Source organism: Aphelocoma coerulescens, unplaced genomic scaffold (assembly GCF_041296385.1).
Source record: "Aphelocoma coerulescens isolate FSJ_1873_10779 unplaced genomic scaffold, UR_Acoe_1.0 HiC_scaffold_306, whole genome shotgun sequence".
Lineage (NCBI taxonomy): Eukaryota > Metazoa > Chordata > Aves > Passeriformes > Corvidae > Aphelocoma > Aphelocoma coerulescens.
This window is the reverse complement of record NW_027183650.1, coordinates 37,204-55,486: the sequence shown is the minus strand read 5'-3', so window position 1 is coordinate 55,486 and position 18,283 is coordinate 37,204. Positions and strand designations below refer to the sequence as shown.

Here is an 18,283-nt window from a genome sequence, read left to right as displayed (position 1 = left end):
CCCCAAATTCCGGCCGGGAACCCCAAAAATCCCCAAATTCCCCCAAAAAATCCCCAAATTCCGGCCGGGAACCCCAAAAATCCCCAAATTCCGGCCGGGAACCCCAAAAATCCCCAAATTCCCCCAAAAAATCCCCAAATTCCCCCAAAAAATCCCCAAATTCCGGCCGGGAACCCCAAAAATCCCCCCAAAAATCCCCAAATTCCGGCCGGGAACCCCAAAAATCCCCAAAAAATCCCCAAATTCCGGCTGGGAACCCCAAAAATCCCCAAATTCCCCCAAAAAATCCCCAAATTCCGGCTGGGAACCCCAAAAATCCCCAAATTCCCCCCAAAAATCCCCAAATTCCGGCCGGGAACCCCAAAAATCCCCCAAAAAATCCCCAAATTCCGGCCGGGAACCCCAAAAATCCCCAAATTCCCCCCAAAAATCCCCAAATTCCAGCCGGGAACCCCAAAAATCCCCAAAAAATCCCAAATTCCGGCCGGGAACCCCAAAAAATCCCCAAATTCCCCCAAAAAATCCCCAAATTCCGGCCGGGAACCCCAAAAATCCCCAAATTCCGGCCGGGAACCCCAAAAATCCCCAAATTCCCCCAAAAAATCCCCAAATTCCCCCAAAAAATCCCCAAATTCCGGCCGGGAACCCCAAAAATCCCCAAATTCCCCCCAAAAATCCCCAAATTCCGGCCGGGAACCCCAAAAATCCCCAAATTCCCCCAAAAAATCCCCAAATTCCGGCCGGGAACCCCAAAAATCCCCCAAAAAATCCCCAAATTCCGGCCGGGAACCCCAAAAATCCCCAAATTCCCCCCAAAAATCCCCAAATTCCGGCCGGGAACCCCAAAAATCCCCAAATTCCCCCAAAAAATCCCCAAATTCCGGCCGGGAACCCCAAAAATCCCCAAATTCCCCCAAAAAATCCCCAAATTCCCCCAAAAAATCCCCAAATTCCGGCCGGGAACCCCAAAAATCCCCAAATTCCCCCCAAAAATCCCCAAATTCCGGCCGGGAACCCCAAAAATCCCCAAATTCCCCCAAAAAATCCCCAAATTCCGGCCGGGAACCCCAAAAATCCCCAAATTCCCCCAAAAAATCCCCAAATTCCGGCCGGGAACCCCAAAAATCCCCAAATTCCGGCCGGGAACCCCAAAAATCCCCAAATTCCCCCAAAAAATCCCCAAATTCCCCCAAAAAATCCCCAAATTCCGGCCGGGAACCCCAAAAATCCCCAAATTCCCCCCAAAAATCCCCAAATTCCGGCTGGGAACCCCAAAAATGCCCAAAAAATCCCCAAATTCCGGCCGGGAACCCCAAAAATCCCCAAATTCCGGCCGGGAACCCCAAAAATCCCCAAATTCCCCCAAAAAATCCCCAAATTCCCCCAAAAAATCCCCAAATTCCGGCCGGGAACCCCAAAAATCCCCAAATTCCCCCCAAAAATCCCCAAATTCCGGCCGGGAACCCCAAAAATCCCCAAATTCCCCCAAAAAATCCCCAAATTCCGGCCGGGAACCCCAAAAATCCCCAAATTCCCCCCAAAAATCCCCAAATTCCAGCCGGGAACCCCAAAAATCCCCAAATTCCCCCCAAAAATCCCCAAATTCCAGCCGGGAACCCCAAAAAATCCCCGGGAATCCCCCAAAAAATCCCCAAATTCCGGCCGGGAATCCCAAAAAATCCCCGGGAATCCCCCCAAAAATCCCCAAATTCCGGCCGGGAACCCCAAAAAATCCCCAAATTCCCCCCAAAAATCCCCAAATTCCGGCTGGGAACCCCAAAAATCCCCGGGAATCCCCCAAAAAATCCCCAGGAATCCCCCCAAAAATCCCCAAATTCCGGCCGGGAACCCCAAAATCCCCGGGAACCCCCAAAAAATCCCCAAATTCCGGCCGGGAACCCCAAAAAATCCCCGGGAATCCCCAAAAAATCCCCAAATTCCGGCCGGGAATCCCCAAAATCCCCGGGAATCCCCAAAAAATCCCCAAATTCCGGCCTGGGAACCCCAAAAATCCCCAAATTCCCCCAAAAATCCCCAAATTCCCCCCCAAAATCCCCAAATTCCGGCTGGGAACCCCAAAAATCCCCGGGAATCCCCAAAAAAATCCCCGAATTCCGGCCGGGAATCCCCAAAAACCACCAGGAATCCCCAAATTCCGCCAGGAATCTAAAAAAATCCGTGGGAATCCCCAAAAAAATCCTGGGAATCCCAAAAAACCACCCAGGAATCCCCAGAAAATCCCTGGGAATCCCCAAATTCCAGCCGGGAATCCCAAAAAATCCCCGGGAATCCCCAAAAAATTGCGGGAATCCCCGAAATTCCCAGGAATCCCCAAATTCCAGCCGGGAATCCCCAAAAAAATCCCTGGGAATCCCCAAAAAATCCCCAGGAATCCCCAAATTCCGTCTGGGAATCCCAAAAAGTCCCCGGGAATCCCCAAAAAATTCCTGGGATTCCCAAAAAAACCCCGGGAATCTCCAAAAAAAATCTCTGGGAACCCCAAAATATCCCTGGGAATCCCCAAAATATCCCTGGGAATCCCCAAATTCCGGCCGGGAATCCCCAAAAAAACCCCGGGAATCCCCAAAACATTCCGGGAGATCCCAAAAATTGGGAGGAGAGGGGACCCTGGGGAAGGATTTTTTGGGGGAATTCGGGGGATTTGGGGCGGGTTTGGGGCAAATCCCGAGGGTTTGGGGACCCCCGGGAATTTGGGAATTTTGGGAATTTGGGATCCTGGAGAACCAAGAGAGACTCGGGGGGGATTTTGGGGGGAATTTGGGCAGATTTGGGATGAATTTTGGGGGGATTTGGGGGAATTTTGGGGGGAATTTTTAGGGAATTTCAGGTCTGGGGGGATCCCGAGGGTTTGGGGACCGCGGGAAATTTGGGAATTTGGGGGAATTCCGGGAATTTGGGATCCTGGAGAACCAAGAGAGACTCGGGGGGCATTTGGGGATGGATTTTGGGGGAATTTTGGGTGGATTTGGGGTTGGGGAGAATCCCGAGGGTTTGGGGACCCCCTGGAAATTTGGGAATTCGGGGAATTTGGGATCCTGGAGAACCAAGAGAGACTCGGGGGGGGGGGTTGGGGGGAATTTGGGCAGATTTGGGATGAATTTTGGGGGAATTTTTAGGGAATTTGGGGTCTGGGAGAATCCCGAGAGTTTGGGGATCCCCTGGAATTTGGGAATTTTGGGAATTTGGGATCCTGGAGAACCAAGAGAGACTCGGAGGTGTTTTGGGGATGAATTTTGGGGGAAATTTGGGCGGATTTGGGGTTGGGGAGAATCCCGAGGGTTTGGGGACCGCGGGAAATTTGGGAAATTCCGGGAATTCGTGATCCTGGAGAGCCCCAAATCATCAAAAGAGATTTAGGGATGGATTTTTGGGGGATTTGGGATGAATTTTGGGGGATTTTGGGTGGAATTTTTAGGGAATTTCAGGTCTGGGAGAATCCCGAGGGTTTGGGGACCCCCTGGAATTTGGGAATTCCGGGAATTTGGGATCCTGGAGAGCCCCAAATCATCGATAGAGAGATTTAGGGATGGATTTTGGGGAGATTTGGATGAATTTGGGGGGGAATTTGGGCGGATTTGGGGTTGGGGAGAATCCCGAGGGTTTGGGGACCCCCTGGAAATTTGGGAATTCGGGGAATTTGGGATCCTGAAGAACCAAGAGAGACTCGGGGCTGTTCTGGGGATGAATTTTGGGGGAAATTTGGGCGGATTTGGGGTTGGGGAGAATCCCGAGCGTTTGGGGACCCCGGGAAATTTGGGAATTCGGGGAATTTGGGATCCTGGAGAACCAAGAGAGACTCGGGGCTGTTCTGGGGATGAATTTTGGGGGAAATTTGGGCGGATTTGGGGTTGGGGAGAATCCCGAGCGTTTGGGGACCCCGGGAAATTTGGGAATTCGGGGAATTTGGGATCCTGGAGAACCAAGAGAGACTCGGGGCTGTTCTGGGGATGAATTTCGGGGCGGATTTGGGAGCGGAATTTCGGGCTCCGGGAGAATCCCGAAGGTTCGGGGCGGCTCCCGCGGGTCCGGGGTGGGGGGGATTTGGGGGATTTGGGGGATTTGGGGGATTTGGGGGATTCCGGGAATGCCGGGAATTGTCCTTAGCGCGCGCGCGCGGGCGGGACGGGTTCGTGGCGTTCCACACCAGCAAGTACCGCCTGCACTACCTGGAGACGCCCTCGGGGCTGCGCCTGGTGCTCAACACCGACCTGGGCGTGCCCAGCGCCCGCGAGGCGCTGCAGCACATCTACAGCAACGTGAGGCACCCCAAAAACCCCCCAAATCCCCGCCCCGAAACCCCCCAAATCCCCGCCCCAAAATCCACAAATCCCAGCCTCAAAATCCACAAATCCCCGCCCCGAAACCCCCAAAATCCCCGCCCCGAAACCCCCCAAAATCCCCGCCTCAAAATCCACAAATCCCAGCCTCAAAACCCCCAAAATCCCAGCCTCAAAATCCACAAATCCCGGCCCCAAATCCCCGCCCCAAAATCCACAAATCCCAGCCTCAAAATCCACAAATCCCCGCCCCGAAACCCCCAAATCCCCGCCCCAAATCCCCGCCCCAAAACCCCCCAAATCCCCGACCCAAAATCCACAAATCCCGGCCCCAAAACCCCCCAAATCCCCGCCCCAAAATCCCCAAATCCCCGCCCCAAAACCCCCCAAATCCCCGCCCCAAAACCCCCCAAATCCCCGCCCCAAAATCCCCAAATCCCCGCCCCAAAATCCACAAATCCCGGCCCCAAAACCCCCCAAATCCCCGCCTCAAAATCCACAAATCCCCGCCCCAAAACCCCCAAATCCCCGCCCCAAAACCCCCCAAATCCCCGCCCCAAAACCCCCCAAATCCCAGCCTCAAAATCCACAAATCCCCGCCCCAAAATCCCCAAATCCCCGCCCCAAAATCCCCAAATCCCCGCCCCAAAATCCACAAATCCCGGCTCCAAATCCCCGCCCCAAACCCCCAAATCCCCGCCCCAAAATCCCCAAATCCCGGCTCCAAATCCCCGCCCCAAAGCCCCAAAATCCCTGCCCCAAAATCCCCAAATCCCCGCCCCAAAATCCCCAAGTCCCCGCCCCAAAACCCCCAAATCCCCGCCCCAAAATCCCCGCCCCAAACCCCAAAAGCTCCCCGGAAAAATCCCCCAAACCCCGGCCCCAAAACCCCCAAATCCCCGCCCCAAAATCCCCAAATCCCCGCCCCAAAATCCCCGCCCCAAACCCCAAAAGCTGCCCGGAAAAATCCCCCAAATCCCGGCCCCAAAACCCCCAAATCCCCGCCCCAAAATCCCCGCCCCAAGGCCCCCAAATCCCCGCCCCAAAGCCCCAAATCCCCGCCCCAAAATCCCCCAAATCCCGGCCCAAAATCCACAAATCCCGGCTCCAAATCCCCGCCCCAAAGCCCCAAATCCCAGCCCCCAAATCCACAAATCCCCGCCCCAAAATCCACAAATCCCGGCCCCAAAACCCCCAAAATCCCCGCCTCAAAATCCACAAATCCCAGCCTCAAAATCCACAAATCCCCGCCCCCAAACCCCCCAAATCCCCGCCCCAAAACCCCCCAAATCCCCGCCCCAAAACCCCCCAAATCCCAGCCTCAAAATCCACAAATCCCAGCCCCAAAATCCCCCAAATCCCCGCCCCAAATCCCCGCCCCAAAACCCCCCAAATCCCCGCCCCAAAACCCCCCAAATCCCCGCCCCAAAACCCCCCAAATCCCAGCCTCAAAATCCACAAATCCCCGCCCCAAAACCCCCCAAATCCCCGCCCCAAAATCCCCCAAATCCCCGCCCCAAAATCCCCCAAATCCCGGCCCAAAATCCCCAAATCCCGGCCCAAATCCCCGCCCCAAAACCCCCCAAATCCCCGCCCCAAAACCCCCCAAATCCCAGCCTCAAAATCCACAAATCCCGGCCCCAAAACCCCCCAAATCCCCGCCTCAAAATCCACAAATCCCCGCCCCGAAACCCCCCAAATCCCCGCCCCAAAATCCACAATTCCCCGCCCCAAAATCCACAAATCCCAGCCTCAAAATCCACAAATCCCAGCCCCGAAACCCCCCAAATCCCCGCCCCAAAATCCACAAATCCCCGCCCCGAAACCCCCCAAATCCCCGCCCCAAAATCCACAAATCCCGGCCCCAAAACCCCCCAAATCCCCGCCCCAAAATCCCCAAATCCCCGCCCCAAAACCCCCCAAATCCCCGCCCCAAAACCCCCCAAATCCCCGCCCCAAAATCCCCAAATCCCCGCCCCAAAATCCACAAATCCCGGCCCCAAAACCCCCCAAATCCCCGCCTCAAAATCCACAAATCCCCGCCCCAAAATCCCCAAATCCCCGCCCCAAAATCCCCAAATCCCCGCCCCAAAATCCACAAATCCCGGCTCCAAATCCCCGCCCCAAACCCCCAAATCCCCGCCCCAAAATCCCCAAATCCCGGCTCCAAATCCCCGCCCCAAAGCCCCAAAATCCCTGCCCCAAAATCCCCAAATCCCCGCCCCAAAACCCCCAAATCCCCGCCCCAAAATCCCCGCCCCAAACCCCAAAAGCTGCCCGGAAAAATCCCCCAAACCCCGGCCCCAAAACCCCCCAAATCCCCGCCCCAAAATCCCCAAATCCCCGCCCCAAAATCCCCGCCCCAAACCCCAAAAGCTGCCCGGAAAAATCCCCCAAATCCCGGCCCCAAAACCCCCAAATCCCCGCCCCAAAATCCCCGCCCCAAGGCCCCCAAATCCCCGCCCCAAAGCCCCAAATCCCCGCCCCAAAATCCCCCAAATCCCGGCCCAAAATCCACAAATCCCGGCTCCAAATCCCCGCCCCAAAGCCCCAAATCCCAGCCCCCAAATCCACAAATCCCCGCCCCAAAATCCACAAATCCCGGCCCCAAAACCCCCAAAATCCCCGCCTCAAAATCCACAAATCCCAGCCTCAAAATCCACAAATCCCCGCCCCCAAACCCCCCAAATCCCCGCCCCAAAACCCCCCAAATCCCCGCCCCAAAACCCCCCAAATCCCAGCCTCAAAATCCACAAATCCCAGCCCCAAAATCCCCCAAATCCCCGCCCCAAATCCCCGCCCCAAAACCCCCCAAATCCCCGCCCCAAAACCCCCCAAATCCCCGCCCCAAAACCCCCCAAATCCCAGCCTCAAAATCCACAAATCCCCGCCCCAAAACCCCCCAAATCCCCGCCCCAAAATCCCCCAAATCCCCGCCCCAAAATCCCCCAAATCCCGGCCCAAATCCCCGCCCCAAAACCCCCCAAATCCCCGCCCCAAAACCCCCCAAATCCCAGCCTCAAAATCCACAAATCCCGGCCCCAAAACCCCCCAAATCCCCGCCTCAAAATCCACAAATCCCCGCCCCGAAACCCCCCAAATCCCCGCCCCAAAATCCACAATTCCCCGCCCCAAAATCCACAAATCCCAGCCTCAAAATCCACAAATCCCAGCCCCGAAACCCCCCAAATCCCCGCCCCAAAATCCACAAATCCCCGCCCCGAAACCCCCCAAATCCCCGCCCCAAAATCCACAAATCCCGGCCCCAAAACCCCCCAAATCCCCGCCCCAAAATCCCCAAATCCCCGCCCCAAAACCCCCCAAATCCCCGCCCCAAAACCCCCCAAATCCCCGCCCCAAAATCCCCAAATCCCCGCCCCAAAATCCACAAATCCCGGCCCCAAAACCCCCCAAATCCCCGCCTCAAAATCCACAAATCCCCGCCCCAAAATCCCCAAATCCCCGCCCCAAAATCCCCAAATCCCCGCCCCAAAATCCACAAATCCCGGCTCCAAATCCCCGCCCCAAACCCCCAAATCCCCGCCCCAAAATCCCCAAATCCCGGCTCCAAATCCCCGCCCCAAAGCCCCAAAATCCCTGCCCCAAAATCCCCAAATCCCCGCCCCAAAACCCCCAAATCCCCGCCCCAAAATCCCCGCCCCAAACCCCAAAAGCTGCCCGGAAAAATCCCCCAAACCCCGGCCCCAAAACCCCCCAAATCCCCGCCCCAAAATCCCCAAATCCCCGCCCCAAAATCCCCGCCCCAAACCCCAAAAGCTGCCCGGAAAAATCCCCCAAATCCCGGCCCCAAAACCCCCAAATCCCCGCCCCAAAATCCCCGCCCCAAGGCCCCCAAATCCCCGCCCCAAAGCCCCAAATCCCCGCCCCAAAATCCCCCAAATCCCGGCCCAAAATCCACAAATCCCGGCTCCAAATCCCCGCCCCAAAGCCCCAAATCCCAGCCCCCAAATCCACAAATCCCCGCCCCAAAATCCACAAATCCCGGCCCCAAAACCCCCAAAATCCCCGCCTCAAAATCCACAAATCCCAGCCTCAAAATCCACAAATCCCCGCCCCCAAACCCCCCAAATCCCGGCCCCAAAACCCCCCAAATCCCCGCCCCAAAACCCCCCAAATCCCAGCCTCAAAACCCCCAAATCCCGGCTCCAAATCCCCGCCCCAAAACCCCCCAAATCCCGGCCCCAAAATCCCCGCCCCAAAATCCCCAAATCCCCGCCCCAAAATCCCCAAATCCCCGCCCCAAAACCCCCCAAATCCCCGCCTCAAAATCCACAAATCCCGGCCCCAAAACCCCCCAAATCCCCGCCCCAAAATCCCCAAATCCCCGCCCCAAAACCCCCAAATCCCGGCTCCAAATCCCCGCCCCAAAGCCCCAAAATCCCCGCCCCAAAGCCCCCAAATCCCCGCCCCAAAATCCCCCAAATCCCGTCCCAAAATCCCCAAATCCCCGCCCCAAAATCCCCAAATCCCCGCCCCAAAATCCCCGCCCCAAACCCCAAAAGCTGCCCGGAAAAATCCCCCAAATCCCGGCCCCAAAACCCCCAAATCCCCGCCCCAAAATCCCCAAATCCCCGCCCCAAAGCCCCCAAATCCCCGCCCCAAAGCCCCAAATCCCCGCCCCAAAATCCCCCAAATCCCGGCCCAAAATCCCCAAATTCCCGCCCCAAAATCCCCGCCCCAAAGCTCCCAAATCCCCGCCCCAAAACCCCCCAAATCCCCGCCCCAAAACCCCCAAATCCCGGCCCCAAAATCCCCGCCCCAAACCCCAAAATCCCCGCCCCAAAACCCCCCAAATCCCCGCCCCAAAATCCACAAATCCCCGCCCCAAAACCCCCCAAATCCCCGCCCCAAAACCCCCCAAATCCCCGCCCCAAAACCCCCCAAATCCCCGCCCCAAAATCCACAAATCCCCGCCCCAAAACCCCCCAAATCCCCGCCTCAAAATCCACAAATCCCCGCCCCAAAACCCCCCAAATCCCCGCCCCAAAACCCCCCAAATCCCCGCCCCAAAATCCACAAATCCCCGCCCCAAAACCCCCCAAATCCCCGCCCCAAAATCCACAAATCCCCGCCCCAAAATCCACAAATCCCGGCCTCAAAATCCACAAATCCCGGCTCCAAATCCCCGCCCCAAAGCCCCAAATCCCCGCCCCCAAATCCACAAATCCCCGCCCCAAAACCCCCAAAATCCCGGCCCCAAAACCCCCCAAATCCCCGCCTCAAAATCCCCCCCAAATCCCCGCCCCAAAATCCACAAATCCCCGCCCCAAAATCCCCAAATCCCCGCCCCAAAATCCCCGCCCCAAAATCCCCAAATCCCCGCCCCAAAATCCCCGCCCCAAACCCCAAAACCTGCCCTGAAAAATCCCCCAAATCCCGGCCCCAAAGCCGCAAATCCCCGCCCCAAAATCCCCAAATCCCGGCCCAAAACCCCCAAATCCCGGCCCAAAATCCCCGCCCCAAAATCCCCAAATCCCCGCCCCAAAATCCCCGCCCCAAACCCCAAAAGCTGCCCGGAAAAATCCCCCAAATCCCGGCCCCAAATCCGCAAATCCCCGCCCCAAAATCCCCGCCCCAAAGCCCCAAATCCCCGCCTCAAAATCCCTGCCCGGAACCCCGAAATCTGCCCTGAAAAATCCCCCAAATCCCGGCCCCAAATCCCCAAATCCTGGCCCCCAAATCCCCGCCCCAAAATCCCCGCCCCAAACCCCAAAACCTGCCCGGAAAAATCCCCCAAATCCCGGCCCCAAAACCCCAAATCCCGGCCCTAAAATCCCCACCCAAAACTGCAAAATCTGCCCGGAAAAATCCCCCAAATCCCCGCCCCAAATCTGCAAATCCCGGCCCAAAAGCCCCAAATCCCGGCCCCCAAATCCCGGCCCAAAATCCCCGCCCAAAACACCAAAATCTGCCCTGAAAAATCCCCCAAATCCCGGCCCCAAAGCTTCCAAATCCCCGCCCCAAAATCCCGGCCCCAAAGCCCCAAATCCCGGCCCAAAATCCCCAGATCCCGGCCCCAAAATCCCGGCCCCAAAGCCCCAAATCCCCGCCCCAAAATCCCGGCCCCAAAGCCCCAAATCCCCGCCCCAAAATCCCCGCCCCAAAGCCCCAAATCCTCGCCCCAAAATCCCCAAATCCCGGCCCAAAATCCCCGCCCAAAACCCCAAAATCTGCCCTGAAAAATCCCCCAAATCCCCGCCCCAAAGCCCCCAAATCCCCGCCCCAAATCCCGGCCCCAAAGCCCCAAATCCCCGCCCCAAAATCCCCGCCCAAAACCTCAAAATCTGCCCTGAAAAAAAACCCGAAATCCCGGCCCTAAATCCCCAAATCCCGGCCCCAAAATCCCCAAATCCCGGCCCCAAAATCCCCAAATCCCGGCCCCCAAATCCCTGCCCCAAAATCCCCGCCCCAAACCCCAAAATCTGCCCTGAAAAATCCCCAAATCCCAGCCCCAAAATCCCCAAATCCCCGCCCCAAAATCCCCAAATCCTGGCCCCAAAATCCCCGCCCGGAACCCCAAAATCCACCCCGAAAAAAAACCCAAAATCCACCCTGAAAAAAAACCCAAAAATCCCGGCCCCAAAATCCCGGCCCCAAAACCCCAAAATCCGCCCCGAAAAAAATCCAAATCCCGGCCCCAAAATCCCCTCCCGGAGCCCCAAAATCTGCCCCTGAAGCCCCCAAATCTCCCCCAAAATTCCCCCAAATTCCCCCAAATCCCCCCAAATTCCCCCAAATTCCCCCCAAATCCCCCAAAATTCCCCCAAATCCCCAAAATTCCCCCAAATCTCCCCCCAAATCCCCCAAAATTCCCCCAAATCCCCAAAATTCCCCCAAATTCCCCCAAAATCCCCCAAATCCCCAAAATTCCCCCAAATCCCTCAAATCCCCAAAATTCCCCCAAATCTCCCCCAAATTCCCCCAAATTCCCCCCAAATCCCCCCAAATTCCCCCAAATTCCCCCCAAATCCCCCAAAATTCCCCCAAATCCCCAAAATTCCCCCAAATTCCCCAAAATTCCCCCAAATTCCCCCAAATCCCCCCAAATTCCCCACAATTCCCCCAAATCCCCCCAAATTCCCCCAAATTCCCCCCAAAATCCCCCAAATTCCCCCAAATCTGCCCCCCCGGGGTTTTTAGGGTCCCTTGGGGGGAGGGGTCGCGGTTTTGGGGTCCCCGGGGGGTGCTGGGGGGGGGGGGTCCGGGGGGGTTTTGGGGTCCTGGGGGGGTCCCTGAGGGTGTCACCCCCAAAAACCGGGATTTTCCCCAAAAACCGGGATTTTCCCCAAAATAACGGGATTTTTCCCCAAAATAATGGGACTTTTTTCCCAAAAAAAAGAGTTTTTCCCCCAAAAAAGGGATTTTTCCCCAAAATAATGGGATTTCCCCCAAAATAAGAGGATTTTCCCCAAAATAATGGAATTTTTTTCCCCAAAATAACGGGATTTTTTCCCCCAAAAAAGAGATTTTTCCCCAAAATAATGCGATTTTTTCCCAAAATAATGGGATTTTCCCCCAAAATAATGGGATCTTTTCCCCCAAAATAATGGGATTTCCCCCAAAATAATGCGATTTTTTCCCTAAATAATGGGATTTTCCCCCAAAATAACAGGATTTCCCCAAAATAATGGAATTTTTTCCCCCAAAATAATGGGATTTTTCCCCCAAAAAGGGATTTTCCCCCAAAATAATGGGAATTTTTTCCCAAAAAAAAGAGTTTTTCCCCCAAAAAAGGGATTTTTCCCCAAAATAATGGGATTTTCTCCCAAAATAATGGGATTTTCTCCCAAAATAACGGGATTTTCTCCCAAAATAATGGGATATTTTCCCTAAATAATGGGATTTCCCCCCAAAAAATGGGATTTCCTCCAAAATAAGAGGATTTTCCCCAAAATAATGGAATTTTTTTCCCCAAAATAATGGGATTTTTTCCCCCAAAAAAGAGATTTTTCCCCAAAATAATGGGATCTTTTCCCCCAAAATAATGGGATTTTCCCCAAAATAATGGGATTTCCCCCAAAATAATGGGATTTTTTCCCTAAATAATGGGATTTTCCCCCAAAATAACAGGATTTCCCCAAAATAATGGAATTTTTCCCCCCAAAATAACGGGACTTTTCCCCCAAAAAGGGATTTTCCCCCAAAATAATGGGAATTTTTTCCCAAAAAAAAGAGTTTTTCCCCCCAAAAAGGGATTTTTCCCCAAAATAATGGGATTTTCTCCCAAAATAATGGGATTTTCTCCCAAAATAACAGGATTTTCCCCAAAATAATGGAATTTTTTCCCCCAAAATAACGGGATTTTTTCCCCCAAAAAAGAGATTTTCCCCCAAAATAATGGGATCTTTTCCCCCAAAATAATGGGATTTTCCCCAAAATAATGGGATTTCCCCCAAAATAATGGGATTTTTTCCCTAAATAATGGGATTTTCCCCCAAAATAACAGGTTTTTCCCCAAAATAATGGGATTTTTTTCCCCAAAATAACGGGATTTTCTCCCAAAATAATGGGATTTTGCCCTAAATAATGTTTTTTTCCCCAAACTAATAGGATTTCCCCCCGAAATAATGGGATTTTTCCCAAAATAACAGATTTTTTCCCCAAATAATAGGTTTCTTTCCCCAAAATCACGGGATTTCACCCCAAACTGTTGGGATTTTGCCCAAACCGGCCGGATTTCACCCCAAACCGGGGCGGGGATTTTTTGCCCAAACCCTCAGGATTTCAACCCAAACTTGGGTGGGGATTTTTTGCCCAAACCCTCAGGATTTCACCCCAAACCGGGGCGGGGATTTTTTGCCCAAACCCTCAGGATTTCACCCCAAACCAGGGTGGGGATTTTTTGCCCAAACCCTCAGGATTTCACCCCAAACCAGGGCAGGGATTTTTTGCCCAAACCGGCCGGATTTCACCCCAAACCGGGGTGGGGATTTTTTGCCCAAACCCTCAGGATTTCACCCCAAACCAGGGTGGGGATTTTTTGCCCAAACCCTCAGGATTTCACCCCAAACCAGGGCAGGGATTTTTTGCCCAAACCCTCAGGATTTCACCCCAAACCAGGGCGGGGATTTTTTGCCCAAACCGGCCGGATTTCACCCCAAACCGGGGCGGGGATTATTTGCCCAAACCCTCAGGATTTCAGCCCAAACCGGGGCGGGGATTTTTTGCCCAAACCGGCCGGATTTCACCCCAAACCGGGGCGGGGATTTTTTGCCCAAACCCTCAGGATTTCAGCCCAAACCAGGGTGGGGATTTTTTGCCCAAACCCTCAGGATTTCAGCCCAAATCATGGTGGGGATTTTTTGCCCAAACCCTCAGGATTTCACCCCAAACCGGGGTGGGGATTTTTTGCCCAAACCCTCAGGATTTCACCCCAAACCGGGGCGGGGATTTTTTGCCCAAACCCTCAGGATTTCACCCCAAACCGGGGTGGGGATTTTTTGCCCAAACCCTCAGGATTTCCCCCCAAATCTGGGCGGGGATTTTTTGCCCAAACCCTCAGGATTTCACCCCAAACCGGGGTGGGGATTTTTTGCCCAAACCCTCAGGATTTCAGCCCAAACCAGGGCAGGGATTTTTTGCCCAAACCCTCAGGATTTCAGCCCAAACCAGGGCGGGGATTTTTTGCCCAAACCGGCCGGATTTCACCCCAAACCGGGGAGGGGATTTTTTGCCCAAACCGGCCGGATTTCCCCCCAAACCGGGGTGGGGATTTTTTGCCCAAACCCTCAGGATTTCAACCCAAACTTGGGTGGGGATTTTTTGCCCAAACCCTCAGGATTTCCCCCCAAACCGGGGTGGGGATTTTTTGCCCAAACCCTCAGGATTTCACCCCAAACCGGGGCGGGGATTTTTTGCCCAAACCCTCAGGATTTCCCCCCAAACCGGGGCGGGGATTTTTTGCCCAAACCGGCCGGATTTCACCCCAAACTGGGGCGGGGATTTTTTGCCCAAACCCTCAGGATTTCACCCCAAACCGGGGCGGGGATTTTTTGCCCAAACCGGCCGGATTTCCCCCCAAACCGGGGCGGGGATTTTTTGCCCAAACCCTCAGGATTTCAGCCCAAACCGGGGCGGGGATTTTTTGCCCAAACCCTCAGGATTTCACCCCAAACCAGGGCGGGGATTTTTTGCCCAAACCGGCCGGATTTCACCCCAAACCGGGGTGGGGATTTTTTGCCCAAACCCTCAGGATTTCCCCCCAAACCAGGGCGGGGATTTTTTGCCCAAACCGGCCGGATTTCCCCCCAAACCGGGGCGGGGATTTTTTGCCCAAACCGGCCGGATTTCAGCCCAAACCCCCCCTCTCTCGGCAGCTCTTCGTGGAGCTGGTGGTGAAGAACCCGCTGTGCCCCCCCCGCGCCCCCGTGCAGAGCCTCCTGTTCCGGCAGCGCCTCGACGCCTTCGTGCGCGGGCTGCCCTACTTCGGGCCCCGCAACCCCAGCTGAGCCCCGAAACCCCAAAGGGACCCCAAAATCCTGATCGACAGCCCCCAAAAACCCCAAGTCCTGACTGACAGCCCCAAATCCTGATCGACAGCCCCAAATCCTGATTGACAGCCCCCAAAAACCCCAAAGGGACCCCAAAATCCTGATTGACAGCCCCAAAAACCCCAAAGGGACCCCAAAATCCTGATTGACAGCCCCCAAAAACCCCCAAGTCCTGACTGACAGCCCCAAATCCTGATCGACAGCCCCAAATCCTGATCGACAGCCCCAAATCCTGATTGACAGCCCCCAAAAACCCCAAAGGGACCCCAAAATCCTGATTGACAGCCCCCAAAAACCCCAAAGGGGCCCCAAAATCCTGATTGACAGCCCCCAAAAACCCCCAAGTCCTGACTGACAGCCCCAAATCCTGATCGACAGCCCCAAATCCTGATCGACAGCCCCAAATCCTGATTGACAGCCCCCAAAAACCCCAAAGGGACCCCAAAATCCTGATTGACAGCCCCCAAAAACCCCAAAGGGGCCCCAAAATCCTGATCGACAGCCCCCAAAACCCCCAAGTCCTGACTGACAGCCCCAAATCCTGATCGACAGCCCCAAATCCTGATCGACAGCCCCCAAAAACCCCAAAGGGACCCCAAAATCCTGATTGACAGCCCCCAAAAACCCCCAAATCCTGATTGACAGCCCCCAAAACCCCAAATCCTGACTGACAGAACCCCAAATCCTGACTGACAGCCCCAAATCCTGATTGACAGCCCCCAAAACCCCAAAGGGACCCCAAAATCCTGATTGACAGCCCCCAAAAACCCCCAAATCCTGATTGACAGCCCCAAATCCCCACTTCGGGCCCTGCAACCCCAGCTGAGCCCCGAAAACCCCAAAAGGGACCCCAAAATCCTGATTGACAGCCCCCAAAAACCCCAAAGGGACCCCAAAATCCTGATTGACAGCCCCCAAAAACCCCAAAGGGACCCCAAAATCCTGATTGACAGCCCCAAATCCTGACTGACAGCCCCAAAAACCCAAAAGGGACCCTAAAATCCTTGACTGGGACCCAAAATCCCGACTGGGACCCCAAAATCCTCACTTTAAACCCCAAAATCCCGACTGAGACCCCAAAAGTGTCCCAAAAACCCCAAAACCCTGCTTGACACCCCCAAATCCCCACTTTGTACCCCAAAATCCCCGACTGAGACCCCAAAATCCTGACTGGGACCCCAAAATCCCCGACTGAGACCCCAAAATCCTGACTGGGACCCCAAAATCCCCACTTTGGACCCCAAAATCCCGACTGGGACCCCAAAATCCCCACTTTGGACCCCAAAATCCCCGCTTTAAACCCCAAAATCCCGGACTGGGACCCCAAAACTGGGACTGAGACCCCCAAACCCCCGGGGGAGCCCCAAAATCGGGGAGGGGTCCCCAAAACCCCTCAAGGACCCCCCCAAAACCTCCCCCCTCCCCATTTTGAGGGGGGGTTGAGGCCCCCTAATTTAAATAAATTTGCATAAAGCCTTTTTTGGTCATTTGGTGTTGGGGGAGGGGCGGGAATGGGGGGGGGGTCCCCAAATTTGTGATTTTTCCACCCAAATTTCCCCTTTTTTCTCCCCAATTTCCCCCTTTCCACCCCAAAATTTCGGATCTTTCACCCCAATTTTTCCCAATTTTTTCCCAAATTTCCACTTTTCCACCCCAAATTTTCCTTTTCCCCCCAAATCCCCTCAAATTCCCCCCAAATTTCCTCTTTTCACCCCAATTTTTTCCCAAATTTCCCCAACTTTCCACTTTTCTCCCCCAAATTTTGAATTTTCTACCCCAAAATTTCCATTTTTCCCCTCAAATTCCCCCCAAATTTCTCCTTTCCCCCCCAAATTTCCCCCAAATTTCCCCTTTCTCCCCCAAATTTCCACTCTTTCCACCAAAATTTTGGATTTTTCCCCCCAAATTCCCCCGAAATTCCCCCCAAATTTCCCCCAAATTCCCTCAAAATCTCCCTTCCCCCCCAAATTTCCCCTTCCCCCCCCAATTTTCCCAAATTTCAACTTGTTGCCCCAATTTTCCCTTTTCCCCCAATTCCCCCCAATAACGTCCCAAAATTCCCCCAAATCGCCCCAAAATCCCCCAAATTCCCCAAATCCCCAAATTTCCCCCCAAAATCCCCAGAATCCCCCAAAAATCCCCCAATTCGCCCCAAAATCCCCCCAAATCCCCGAATTTTCCCCAAAATCCCCCAAAATGCCCCCAAATCCCCCCAGTTTCCCTAAAATCTCCAAAATCCCCCACAATCCCCCCAAACCCCCAAAATTCCCCGAAATTCCTAAAATCCTCAAATTTCCCCCCAAAATCCCCCCAAATCCCCCTAAATCCCCCCAAAATCACTAAGATCCCCAAAATCCCCAAAATTCCCCCCCAAATCTCCCTAAAACCCCTAAAATCCCCCCAAATCCCCCAAATTCCCTCTAAAATCCCCCAAATCCCCCAAATCCCCCAAAATCCCCAAAATTCCCCCAAAATCTCCCCAAAATCCCCCCAAATCCCCCCAAAATCTCCAGAATCCTCCCAAATCCAGATTTTTTCCCCAAATTCCCCCCAAAATACCCCAAAATTCCCCCCAAAATGCCCCAAATCTCCCAAAATCCCCAAAAATGCCTCAATTCCCCCAAAATCCCTAAAATCTTCAAATTTCCCTCAAAAATCTCCCCAAATCCCCCTAAAATCCTCCCAAAATCCTCCAAATTCCTTCTAAAATCCCCCAAAATCTCCCCAAACCCCTCAAAATCCGTACAATTCCCCCAAAATCCCCAAAATTCCCCCCAAAATCTCCCTAAAACCCCTAAAATCCCCCAAAATCCCCCAAATTCCCTCTAAAGTCCCGCCAAAACCCCAAAATCCCCCCCAAAACCCTCAAAATCCGTACAATTCCCCCAAAATCCCCCCAAAACCCCCTCTAAAATCTCCAAAATCCCCAAAATCCCCCCAAAATGCCCCAAAATCCCCCCCAAAATCCCCCCCAAATCCCCTTCCCCCCCAGTTCTCCCCCTTCAGGGCCCCGCCCCCTCATTTGCATGCCCCCATTGACAGCGACAGGCGCTCCGCCCCCTCATTTGCATACAGTCACTGACCAACCGGGGCCCCGCCCCAAGCCCCGCCCCCTCATTTGCATAGCGCCGCACAGCGCAGTGACCGACCCCCCGCGCAGGCCACGCCCCTTCATTTGCATACCCGGCGCTGACAGCGACCGGCGCCCCGCTCTAAGCCCCGCCCCCTCATTTGCATACCAGCTACCGACAGCGATCGGCGCCCCGCTCTAAGCCCCGCCCCCTCATTTGCATACAACACCCATGACATCACCCAAGCCCCGCCCCTCAGTGGGCGTGGCCTTTCCGAGGGCGTGGCCCCGCCCCCTCCCCCCGCTCTCCGCCCGCTCCGGGAACGCCGCGACCCCTCCGCGCCCCTCCCCCACCCCCCGTGGGGGCTCCCCCCGGCCCCTCCCCCCCCCTCGGGACCCCCGGG

The 18,283-nt window shown here is 54.9% G+C and overlaps 1 protein-coding gene across 1 annotated transcript; it reads left to right on the top strand.

The window, feature by feature from the left end:
* The first annotated feature begins 3,968 nt into the window (after nucleotides 1-3,968).
* LOC138101472 (trafficking protein particle complex subunit 1-like) lies at nucleotides 3,969-14,818 on the top strand. The gene is made up of 3 exons (XM_068999241.1): nucleotides 3,969-4,044; nucleotides 4,126-4,277; nucleotides 14,636-14,818. The coding sequence occupies exons 1-3, from the start codon at nucleotides 3,969-3,971 to the stop codon at nucleotides 14,765-14,767; spliced, it is 360 nt and encodes a 119-aa protein (XP_068855342.1). The 3' UTR covers nucleotides 14,768-14,818.
* Nucleotides 14,819-18,283: the final 3,465 nt, after the last annotated feature.